At 35.6% G+C, this 13,096-nt stretch overlaps 1 protein-coding gene across 6 annotated transcripts in view; it reads right to left on the reverse strand.

The window, feature by feature from the left end:
• The window catches only part of HELQ (helicase, POLQ like), a 42,205-nt gene that overhangs the window by 22,453 nt on the left and 6,656 nt on the right, over window positions 1-13,096 (reverse strand). For 5 of the 6 annotated variants that reach the window (XR_006964234.1, XR_006964235.1, XM_047090500.1 and 2 more), the window contains 6 exons: window positions 11,390-11,590; window positions 10,851-10,923; window positions 8,290-8,387; window positions 6,723-6,821; window positions 5,302-5,447; window positions 2,742-2,981 (listed from right to left, as the gene is read on the reverse strand). Coding sequence is in view for 4 of the 6 variants with exons in the window: in XM_047090500.1 (XP_046946456.1) it covers window positions 2,742-2,981; window positions 5,302-5,447; window positions 6,723-6,821; window positions 8,290-8,387; window positions 10,851-10,923; window positions 11,390-11,590 (857 nt within the window). In the remaining 2 variants the exon portion in view is untranslated. Of the gene's footprint in view, window positions 1-2,741; window positions 2,982-5,301; window positions 5,448-6,722; window positions 6,822-8,276; window positions 8,388-10,850; window positions 10,924-11,389; window positions 11,591-13,096 lie in introns of those variants that run through there. The other variant, XM_047090503.1, reaches the window with a different exon arrangement.

The following is a 13,096-nucleotide window of genomic DNA, read 5'->3' on the forward strand; positions in this document are numbered from 1 at the left end:
TCGAACTCACCAACTGTGAGATCATGACCTGAGTCAAAGTCAGATGCTTAATGACTGAGCCACCAGGTGCCGGAGGCATAAAAGGCATAAAATTTAGATTGAAAGCATTTTCCCAAGTGCTAAGACCTATGAATAAAAAGTAGCTAAACTGGGATGGTTGGGATTAAGAATTAAATCTCCAGGGTTTCAAACCTTGGTTTTTGAAACTCATTTGTTGGCATGAAGTTGGGTACATTATTTAATTGTTCAGTGTCTCAGTTTTCTGTTCTATAAAATGTGGACAATAAAATATAACCTTCTTCACAGAGTTGTCATGAAGCTCTATTAAGTCAATGCATGTAAAGCTGTTATGACACAGGGGAGGGAGTATAATAGCTGTAATTATAATTATACACTAAGATGAAATTTTAAGGTAACAGAGAAAAATCTAAGTTTCTGGAGAGGAAAAAACAAACCTATGCAAAAACAAAAATGGGCAACAGTGGCTCCTAAAAGACATGGAACAATACTACAAAGTCCCCAAAGGGAAAAAATTGAAACTAGAATTCTTTTCCTAGCAAGATGTTTAAGTGTGAAGCTAAAATAAAAACACCTTCAGCTATAAAAAGACTCAAAAATTTCTACCCCCCAATCTAGCATTTAAAAAATAATTGCTCAGCAGTCAGAGAAAGACAAATATCATATGACTTCACTCATATGAGGACTTTAAGACACAGGGCAGATGAACATAAGGGAAGGGAAGCAAAAATAATATAAAAACATAGAGGGGGACAAAACATAAGAGACTATCAAGTATGGAGAACAAACAGAGGGTTACTGGAGGGGTTGTGGGACGGGCGATTGGCTACATGGGTGAGGGGCATTAGGGAATCTACTCCTGAAATCATGGTTGCACTATATGGTAACTAATTTGGATGTAAATTTAAAAAATAAAATTAAAAAACAAAGAAGATAAGAAGTCTGCCTGTAAGGAAAAATAAAAGAATGAAAGTAAAAGACAAAAAAGAAAGAAAGAAAGAAAGAAAGAAAGAAAGAAAGAAAGAAAGAAAAAAAAAATTACTCAGGAGGTGCCTGGGTGACTCAGTCAGTTAAGCATCCGACTTCAGCTCAGGTCACAATCTCGTGGTTCATGAGTTTGAGCCCCTGCATCAGGCAGTGTGCTGACAGCTCAGAGTTTGGAGCTTGCTTTGGATTCTGTTTCCCTATCTCTCTGCTCCTCCCTAACTCACGTGTGTGCATGTGGATGTGCTCTCTCTTTCTCTCTCTCTCTCTCTCCCAAAAATAAATAAACATTAAAAAAAAATATTACTCAGGGCACCTAGGTGGCTCAGCAGGTTAAGCATCAGGCTCTTGATTTCAGCTCAGGTCATAAAATCATGGTAGTGAGATTGAGCCCCACTTTGGGCCCAGCACTGACAGCGTGGAGCCTGCTTGGGATTCTCTATCTCCCTCTCTCTCTGCCCCTCCCCTGAACTCTCTCTCTCACTCAAAATAAATAAACTTAAAAAAAAATAACTACTCAATGATGGCAAAATTAAAAGTAAACCACAGAAGGAATATGTGAGATATGAGGTAGTGGTAAACAAAAAACAAGTATAATTAATAGGATAGTTTAAATAATTATGGACTATAAGATGAAAGAAAATTAAAAATCTGAAACTAAAACTTTAGGAAGCTGCAACATACATGAGGCAGTATAGGAGAATATACAAATGCTAAGACTTGTTATGTTCAGGAGAGGACAAAGTTCTTGATTAAATCTAAAATGGCAGAAAAGCATGTTTGATTATAACTTAAAATTTTAAGAGTAACAACTGGAATAAGAGAAATAGGATATATAATTTCCTTTTTAATTCTCCAATTATCTGAAAAAAGGAAAATTTAATCAGTGACAGAGGTTGAAAATAAAAGAATGGAAAAAGATAAACTCGGCAAAGAAAATGTAGTCCTAGTGTTCAAAGTAAAATCACTCAATGAGAAAAACAAGGACCTATTATATTGATAAAAGGTATGATTCAACAATAAGATATTTGAAGTAAATCTTTGTATACTTCAACAGTTTTGAAATACAAAGTAAAAACTTCTAGCAATGCAAAAAGGAGAAATTGGCAACTCTGTAATAACAGTGGGAGACTAACACAGCTCTCTGAAATCCACCGATCAAAGAATCACAAATAGAAAACAGAGGAGCTGGTAACAAGATTAACTGTGGTCTCATGGAGATGTCCAAAACTGCATACCCAACAGAAAATACATGTATTTGAAAAAATGTCACAAAGTTTAAAGTCACAAATTATAAAGATCATAAATCAATTATACAGGCCTATAGCTTTGGTAGTAACTGAAAAGATAATCAAAGACTTACTCTAAAAAGATACTAGACTCAGAAGTCTTTATGGATGAGTTCTCTAAGCTGTCAATGAAATCCCTATGTTAAATACACTCTTTCAGATCATAAAAATGGTAGGAAGCTTGCCAATTGTTTACAACTAAAAAAATAAACCTTGATGTCAAAACCAGATAGGGAGAGCACCAAAGAAAGGAATTCTAATACCAGGAAATCTACTAAAGTTATTTTTCATCAAAATAAAGGAAATAAACCACACAATTAACTCAGCAAATGAGGAAAAACAATTTGATAAATTCTCACCCACTACCGAGAAAGAACAAAACAACAGAACTCCTGGCAAGCTAAGAATTAAAAAGTTTCAAGCCCGGCCAATAGTTTCCGTGTGTCTTACCTTCGAGCTGGTAGATTAACGCCTGCTGCGAGGGTGGATGTGCAGGTAAAAAGGCACAGAACTCCTGTGGAATAGGCCTCTTCCAAGAGTTTCCTTTCATCACTTGTTAAACCACTATGGTGATAAGCAACCCCAAAAGGGATGGTGCGCTTTAAAACAGGACACAAGTTGCCACTGCTGACATTCTTCAAGTTTTTAATCACCTCATGTTTTTCTTCCTCCCTGTGTTTCAGATACTCCCTAGGAAAAACGATCTGTTAGAAATATGAACCCTTGATCTTACGGGAACAAAGTGCCTACTGCTTTAACTTTAGTAGATGCCTGTAAAAGTTCTTTATTAAAAATGATATTGCTTTCCTTAATAGAAGTACATAAGATGTTCTTAGAATTCTGATTCTGAGTTCATCAATTATGAGCCACTCTCAATCTTTTTGTATATCACAGAGTCCTATGAAAATATGATTAAGACTAAGGAAAAAAACCATAAAATAAACATCAAACATATCACTTTGCTTATAAGTTCATGGACTTGCTGAAGTTCATTCCTGTATTGCCTATGAAGGCAGGTTAAGACACTTGCTGTAGATGTTACAATTAGTTTTTTCATTAGAACATACATTTTTATTGGCTTTTTAAAGAAATTTTAAGTCATTTGCTTCTGTGAAGATGGAAACATATTTGTTATCAAATCATATGTACTTATGTAAAACACCAATGGTCTAAACACTAGCATTTTAGAAGCTTCAATAATATCCCACAATGTCTCTGCATCTAAGAGTACCTATTATTTTAAACAGACATAGAGCCAGATTCTACTGCCCAGGGGATTTCATTACACCAGTTTCCCATGACATTTATGATAAGGAGGCACATAATTAAGATACAAGTGGATATCACAGGACTCTCAAGAAATCACATTTAAAAAGTTTTTTTTTTTTCAATGTTTATTTATGTTTGAGAGAGGGAGGTTGCAAGCTGGGGAGGAGCAGAGAGAGAGAGAGGCAGAGGTCAGTCAGCACAGAGCCCGATGCAGGGCTCGAACTCACGAACTGTAAGATCATAACCTGAGCTGAAGTCACACGCTTAATGGACTGAGCCATCCAGACACCCCTCAAGAAATCATGTTTTAAAGATACTCATTTAGAACCCATTTAGCTCTAGATTTACTTTATCTACATATAAATTACAGAATAAAGAAAGTATGCTCAAAACATGATTCACCATTTCTTAATCAAGAGCCACAAAAAGGGGTACTGAACTATACTCAGAACATTCAGCTTATGAATGCAGCAAGTAATATGCAAAATATATTTTAGAGGAAATTTTCTTTCAGACGATGTTAAGTCCTATCTCTTTTAGAAAGTATCAAGTATCTACTATAATTCATTAACTAAGGATTCTAGAAAACCAAATTTTTAAGTACTTCAGTGTTAAACACCAACATTTATGTCCCAAAAAACCTATTATCACCAAAAGCAAAATAAATCAAGGGTAAAATTAGTAAGTCTCATGTCTCCCAGGAAATGTCAGTCTCTAATAAATTTCCATATCGCTTAGCTGGTGCTATATTCCCTTATTCTATGAAAACAAATGATTTACTGAGACTACCTCAATGATAATTTAATTTCTTTAGGTTTTTATAATCAACATCATCATTGTAAAGGCAGACTATTAGTTACCAAAATGGGAAACTCCTTGACTTTATCCTAAACATCTACATCATTGTGCTGGTCAGTAAATTAACTATATTAGACCAATCCATGACAGTAGGACTGGATAGGGAGGTGAGGGCTGAATTAGAATCCATAACTATCTATGAATGGTGATACAGCACTGGCTAAGGGGCAAAAAAGAAGTCTGAAAAATACGATAAAACTACACATGGGACAAAGATACAGAAAAAAACTGAATTGTTCATACTTAAAGTCACTTTATACCCATTGCTATGAGTATAAAAGAGCCAATATTAAAATACTATAAAGTTACAAGCTAATAAATTTCTTAATTACTTAAGAAATTCAATTCAAATTCAAATTTATTTACTTTAGTGTAAAGTTTACTAAGAAAACTAAGGCAACAGTATTTAATTAAAGAGAAGGTTAAGTTGAAGATATGATTCATATCCACAGTGATTAGTGCCTGGGCCTCTGACTACCATAGCCAGTGGGTGAATTTGCTGCAGGTTGAACCTGCCTGGAAAATTTTACAAAATCCTGATACCTGGGCCCCACCTGCAGAGATTCTGATTTTCTGGGATGTAACCTGGGCACTGAGATTTTTAAAAGCCCTTGAGAGGATGCATTTGCAGTCAAGGTTGAGAATCATTGACCTAAAACCATTATATCAGTCAGCATTCTCTTCCATGTAACCTTAGAATTCTTCTTTGCCTATTTCACATATATGAATCTCACAGTTAAACTTTCTTCAAGGTTAGGACCTTTAAAATCGACTGTAGTTATGATGTTCTACAAGAAATAACCAGTGCTTGTTGAATAAACAGAATATATAGCATGTAAATCATGATAAAATAAAACAGAATATTTTTTAAAGATTAACATACTTGCTTAAAAATTTGCATATCATTTCTGCTACGTTTTCACAGTTCTTCTTAGTGGGACAAAAAACTAAGCAGGAATAATTGGGAATAACTTCTGTCACCAATGCTACCAAATGATCAGGATCCATCTTTTTCAGAGTATCAGAATACTGTACAACAAGATGCAGGAACAAGGTAGTTAGCAACCATGAAAACCTGTCATTTTACCAGTGTGCTTTGAAAGGTAAGTAAACCATCCTTAATTTTGAAGTTCTCATTTAATAAATCTGATCCTTTAAAAGAAAAGAGACCCAGATTAAATTTTAAAACGTTAAGTCCCACTTTTAGGTTATTAGGGCTTTGTTAGGCCTATTTAGTTTTAAATTACAGAAATGAAAATAGTAAATGTTTTAATAACCCCACTGCATGTTCAGCTCCACTGGAGCAAAACAAAAAGTCCACAGAGAGAAACACAGATTGAGCCTAATAATGATCAAAGGACCATATAGATAAGATATGCCTTTCACTAACAGTTTTCAAAAACACAGATTCAATCACATTACAGGATATATTTTCAGAAATAAAAAATGTATTCATCAAGTAGACATAAGGAAGTCAACATAGAGAAAAATATAAAATTATTTAAAATCTCACTTCCTTCAACTTTATTAAAAACTAAGATACAGATTTAGAATATACCTTTATGGAATTCTAAACTATTGTAAAATCCCTTTCTTCTCTTTTTAATATACTTTACATAAGTCACAAAACATTAACATAGTAGACATTAACATTTTATATACAATATCTGAACTACATAGCCCACAAAAGTTTCTTCTTGTTTTGTGCTTGTTACTGAATGAATAAACATTTAAGGGAGAGGTCTCCAGATTTTCTTGGTTCATGGAGCCCCAGGGCCAAAAGAAATACCTAACAGTTTTGTTTATTAGGTATTTAGGTGCAAACAACTGAAGTACGTATTTCCTCACAATTTCGTAGCCATTTGAATAAATAATACACATCAGTTGAGTGAAAAAGATACTGTTATTTCATTTTTAACCATAATAGCTAACGAACAGGATGTACACACAACTGAGCACCCCATAGTCTTCCAAATCTTAGAATCAGATTGGACCTGGCTACTCTTTTTTCTGTCCCACGTTGATTGTCACACAGTATTTGTTTACAGTAACTACAAAAAACAAACAAAAAAAAACTTCACTAAGATATAATATCATAGAAAGGAATACAGTGTGATCTAATGTTAAAACTGGAAACTACCTCAAAGTGGTAGTTTGTATGGTGTCCAACAGATGTCAAGCATCCACTGTTTCTCTCAAAAATCTAAACTATCCTACGGCACCCATGTGAATCTTAAGTGGTGCCCCAGGGCACCTAGGCACAAAGTTTGGGAACCTCGTATTCAAGGGATATTAAAATGTTACCTTATAATTCAGTAGACGTGAAAAAGTCATGCCATTCTCAGCTTTGCTGTCAACCTCATATATCGCATCATTTATTTTCAAATATTCTTTTAATTCAACCTTGCATTAAAAAGACATTTGCAATTAATACCACATATAAATTCCTCTTTCCAAGTTTAAAATTTTGTGAAGTATGTTGTAAAAAAGGACAGCTACAGAAAAACTGTCACTTTTCTAAGGTATGCAAAACATGCTTCAATTTAAAAGTTTTTTCTTTACCATTTCTTTGAGTCTCTTTTCCCTTTCAATCAAAATAGGGATTAATACCCTTAAAGAAATACTTCTGAATTGAATAGCCACTAAAAGGAAACCAGACACTTCTGTTATTTGTCACAAGAAGTATAAATAAGTCAATGTTCACACTCTTTTATTAAGGAGTTATTTGTGTTATTCCTCAAGATCTAAAATTTTCTGTCTCATCAGTCATCAGTTTTAATTCTACATACCACCATATTCTCTTTAATTTAAGTATTTGTAGACAAAAGATGTTTATGAATACAGTTCATTGCATTTTTAAAAGAAGAGTGCCTAATTTGACTATTAAGGTCAGCCAAGTGTCTCGAAAATTCTCCTCTTTGATGCAAATGTAAAAACATCAAATTTTAAAATTAAACTTGGCGATTCTCAATAACTATTTTCTGAAAAGCTATTTAGACACTGAATATGCACATGGGTACTGCAGACAGAGCAGATGTTCACTATAAGCTACTTTCAGATAATTAAGAAATATATTTACTTTTTTAAGTATTTTGGGAATACCGTTATTAGGGAGTTTAAATTTAAATCCACATGAAGTCTTAGCTTATTAAAAAAGCACTGTAACTACCAATGCATAAATATATGAAAATATTTTAACTTTTAAGTTAAATGCTTTTATATGCCAATGACTCAAAATATGAATGACTAAATTCTGACCAAATGAAAAAATTTTTAAGAAGAAGTAGAAAAATAGAATGTATCAGGAAAATTTCATTCAATAAATATTCATTGAAGGCCCATAAGCCAAGTATTGTTGAGGTGCTACAGATACGCAAGTGACCCAAGCTAAGATCCTGACCCCATGGAGTTTATGTTCTTTATACACAAACTCTTATTAGCATGTAGCTATGGTGACTGGAATTATACCCCTTCTATGGTATACCTACTCTATGGTATTTTTTATATGGTATGTTAGCTACTTTTCTTTTTTTAAATGATTGATTGATTGATTGATTGATTTCTGTGAGAGAGGAGGGCACACACACATGCATGAGTGAGGGAGGGGCAGAGAGAGAGACAGAGAGAATCCCATGAGGTGCAAAGAGAGGAGAGATGGAGAGAGAGAGGGAGAGAGAGAGGGAGAGAGAGAGAAGGAGAGAGAGTGTGGATCCAGCTCACCCAAAGTGGGGCTCGAACTCACAAATTGTGAGATCATGTGAGCCAAAGTCATATGCTTAACTGACTGAGCCACCCAGGCGCCCCAGCTACTTTTCTTTCTGAGTAAGATGATATAAAACAAATCCATACAGTGCAAACCTTAGGTACATACTGGTCTAAACTGGCTGGTGTAATATTCTGCTTGAAGGAATTCTTGAAGGTCTTCAACATTGTTCAGTGTTGCACTCATGCCAATAATCTGAGTTGTTTCTAAAAAAAAATCCAAAGGATTGAGGAAAATGTGTTATTTAGTGTATCAAAATAGTAATTTCAGCAACCTTTTAAAAATTTTATTCTTTTTTTAAAGTTTATTTTTATTTACTTTGAGAGAGAGAGAGAGAGAGAGAGTGTGTGCTGGGGAGGGGCCAGAGAGAGAGGGAGACAGAATCCCAAGAAGGTTCTGCACTGTCACGGCAGACCCCGATGTGAAGCTTGAACTCATGAACCAAGAGATCATGACCGGAGCCAAAGTCAAGAGTCAGATGCTTAACTGACTGAGCCACCCACGTGCCCTTAGCAACCTCTTTGAGTTCTGTATTCTTCCTGAGTGACCTGGGAAAGGAGGGAGGGAAAGAAGTAAGAAAAATACAAAGATATTACCAGAGTATTATTCTGGCAAAGACTGAAAACTTTCAGGTATCTTGACAGCTACTATTTGGAATTTTACAGAATCTCACACTTGTCAAAAAGTCAGATCTTTATCAAGACTTCTAAACAACAATAATGAGTATAAATATGCTTGTTGCTGACTATCTGGACCATTGTTAGGAAGAGTTATGACATGGTCCACAGGTATGGCTACAGGCAGATGAACAGTGTAGGATGTGGGGCTGAGTAGGTCCTGAACTCTTGTCATATAAAGCCCTTTATGGGATCTTGCTATCAGGTTGACAATTTTTTTTTTTTTTTTTTTTAAATAAAGGTGGAGTGACACTCATGTGGCTGCATGTCCTGGGCAGTATAAAATGGCTTCTTGCCATAGGAAAGCAACTCCATCAGGCAGGTTTTATGACTATCACCCATTTTTAAAAATTTTTTTATCATTGAAATATAGCTGACATACAATGTTATATTAGTCTCAGGTGTATAACACAGTGATCGACAATTCAGTACATTATACAATGTTCACCATGATAAGTGTAGCTACCATCTGTCATTATCATGGACTATCTTCCCTATGCTGTACTTTTCAACCTCATGACTTGTTTATAACTGTAAAGTTTGTACCTTCACTTATTTCGCCCATCCCATTATCAACTATTTTTGGTGCCTAAGGAAACAGAGGCACAGTTAATATAACTTGCTCAAGGCCACATGTTGTTAAAAGTGAGTCAGGATTTTATTCCAGCTCCAGAGTCTGTCCTCAGCCGTGTGGTAACACATGACCCCCTATACAGACAGACAGTAGGGAAATCAAGAGAGAATGTTTCAGCACCTAGAAGAAAAAGGAATGATAAACAACCAAATGCTGAAGAAAAATAAGACAAGGACAGTCAGTATGCACTGGAGTTGACAAGCAGGTGACGATTTGTCTCTCTTCCTCTGCTTTATATTTTTCCATGGAATTTGTCACCATCTGATACACCATATGTTTTCTTCTTTATCCGTTGACTGCTCACTTTCACTAAAACAGGTTCAGTGAAGGCTGGGACTCTGTGTTATTCACTGCTAGAGCCTTAGCACTTAAAATAGTGTCTGGCACAAAGTAGGAACTCAGTAATTGTTTTTAACGAATGATTATAAAGTGCTGCAACCTGCCTAAATAATATTGCTATCAAAAATTGTAAAATAATTCTTAATATTTGACCTTTATAATTAATCACTTTTCCATATATTAGCTCTTGCAATATATAATTTAATAAGTCATTGCAACAGCACATCTATGAATAGGAAAGAAGACATTTAGAATAAATATTTCATATACATTGAAAGACTATTTGATGTTGCAAATAGCTCCTTAAAGTGACTACTTACATTCACTGGTCTGATGATGAGGATACTGATGGTGGTGGCAACAACAAACGTTTACCGAGTGCTATGTGCTAGGTAATTGTTGAATGCTTTACCTGGTTAACTCATATAATCTTCACAACGATCCCATCAGGGTGGAACCATTATCCCCATTTTACAGATGAAGAAGTAGGTTGAGTCACACGACTAAGTACACACAACTAGTAAGTGGAACAAGATGTCCTCAAACGTTAATTTCCTTCATATTCACAGCTCTACTCATATACCATTTCCTCCAACAAAAGTTTATAAGTTTACTTTAGAAGTAAAAAAATCTAAGGGGCACCTGGGTGGCTTAGTTGGTTGAGCATCTGACTCTTGATTTCGACTCAGGTCATGATATCACGGTTCGTGGGTTCTGGCCTGCGTTGGGCCTGCTGACAGAGCGAAGCCTGCTTGGGATTCTCTCTCTCCCTGTCTCTCTGCCCCTCCCCCACTCATTCTCATTCTCTCTCTCTCTCTCTCTTTCTCTCAAAATAAGTAGATTTAGAAAAAAGAAAGAAGTAAAACTAATGCACAATGAAAAACTTAAAAAAAAGGAAAGAAGTAAAAAGCTAATGCAGAATGCTTGAGTATCTTATTCTGTTAAATAATCTAACTAATGACACAAGTCTTTCACAGGCTTCCTGAGTATAAATCAATTATATTTGAAAAAATACTTACTGCTAGTGTAGAGGACTTTTGCTAGGGTCATTTCCAGTATAGCCCCACGGCTTCCTTCACCAATCATGTGTAACTTTGAGATTTAAAAAAAAACGGGAGAAAAGTAAATTTGCATACGCCTACATAGAACACGCATGTATTTATATGAAATCAAGTAATCTTTGCTTTAGAATTCTTAAGCATTTTGGATATAGCAATTAGAGTACACATGCATTGTACCACTGATATTTTATGTTAACGAGGCTTGGGGGCAACATCCTGACACACCTGGAAATTGATAGGCATCATTATAAAATTGAATATACACATACACATATATTCACTCTTCAAAAAACACTTAACATAAAACCGAATTTAAGATTACTAAGCATGAAATGTATTCATCTGTATTGTCTACATATTAAAATAAATTACTTATCCTCATAGAGGTACTAAGTGGACCCACATAATAATACATGTTGATATTAATTAATTAGTAATAAAATATAATTATTCAACAATTATTAATAAAATGATAAACTATAAAAGCAGTTACTAACCTCATCTACAACAACCAGACCCAGACTGCCAATCCTTCCAGTTTCAATCAAGGAGTTCACCAGACTATGTCCTTTTTCAATAGTGGCAATATAGAGAGATTTTTTTTCCCTTCTTTTAATTGGGGGAAACTTTCCTTTGCTTCCAGCATATTCTTCAACAAAGAAACCCAGTTCTATACCAAAACTTGACAAACCTGAAATCTAGAATATCAGTTAAAATAAGCAAAAAATTAGATAATTAACTCAACTATTAAGAGCTCATGTCTATTTTTTAAAAATCTAAAATAGTACATAATACCAATGAATGAGAACAAAGTCACAGATAAGACACATATATCTAAGAAATGTCATAATTCACGTATGGCTCTTTGCAAAATGAATGCAACTTTTACATTACATAATCAATGTGAAAATAAATTTCAAATGTTTCCTCTTGATGTAAAAAAAAATCAGCATAAGTCACTTATTTTGATAAAATAATCAATTACTTTCTGCTTGAAGAGGCAGGCTAAATAGCGTAAAAAACATAACGTAAACAACATAACGTAAAAAACATTTTTTTAAATATTTATTTATTTTTTTTAAATATTTTTTTTTTCAACGTTTATTTATTTTTGGGACAGAGAGAGACAGAGCATGAACGGGGGAGGGGCAGAGAGAGAGGGAGACACAGAATCGGAAACAGGCTTCAGGCTCTGAGCCATCAGCCCAGAGCCTGACTTGGGGCTCGAATTCATGGACCGCGAGATCGTGACCTGGCTGAAGTCGGACGCTTAACCGACTGCGCCACCCAGGCGCCCCAATATTTATTTATTTTTGAGAGACAGAGACAGAGCACAAGATGGGGAGGGGCAGAGAGAGAGGGAGACACAGAATCCAAAGCAGGCTCCAGGTTCTGAGCTGTCAGTACAGAGCCCGATGTGGGGATCGAACCCACAAACTGTGAGATCATGACCTGAGCTGAAGTCATTCGCTTAACCGACTGAGCCACCCAGGAGCCCCTCAACGGAATTTTTAAAATGGAATTTAATTCACCAGTTTAGAAAAAAAAAAAAAATTCTTTTAAGAGGCAATTAGTATTAGAAAAGACTTTTGGTAGGTTCTACATACTGCTTTGCACATCCCAAAAATATTAATTCTCCATCATTAATAGAAGTACCTCTTCTTAGTCAATAAAAAGTTTATGGGGCGCCTGGGTGGCTCAGTCGGTTGAGCGTCCGACTTCAGCTCAGGTCACGATCTCGCGGTCCGTGAGTTCGAGCCCCGCGTCAGGCTCTGGGCTGATGGCTCAGAGCCTGGGGCCTGCTTCCGATTCTGTGTCTCCCCCTCTGTCCGCCCCTCCCCCGTTCATGCTCTGTCTCTCTCTGTCTCAAAAATAAATAAAACGTTAAAAAAAAAAATTAAAAAAAAAAAGTTGTTACAGGAATGCCTGGGTGGCTCAGTTGGTTAAGTGTCCAACTTCAGCTCAGGCCATGATCTCATGGTTTGTGAGTTCAAGCCCTGCATTGGGCTCTGTGCTGACAGCTTGGAGCCTGGAGCCTGCTTAGGATTCTGTGTCTCCCTCTTTCTCTCTCTCTCTGCCCCTCACCTGTCTGTTCTCCCTCTCCCTCTCCCTCTCTCTCTCTCTCTCTCTCAAAAATAAATAAATAAACTTAAAAAAAATAGTTGTTACATTTATGGTACCTTTTCTATCTTAGTATGAAAATG

The sequence above is a fragment of the Lynx rufus genome, unplaced genomic scaffold (assembly GCF_022079265.1).
Source record: "Lynx rufus isolate CCGP_SWC_20201006 ecotype Redwood Valley unplaced genomic scaffold, mLynRuf1.p SCAF_3, whole genome shotgun sequence".
Classification (NCBI taxonomy): domain Eukaryota; kingdom Metazoa; phylum Chordata; class Mammalia; order Carnivora; family Felidae; genus Lynx; species Lynx rufus.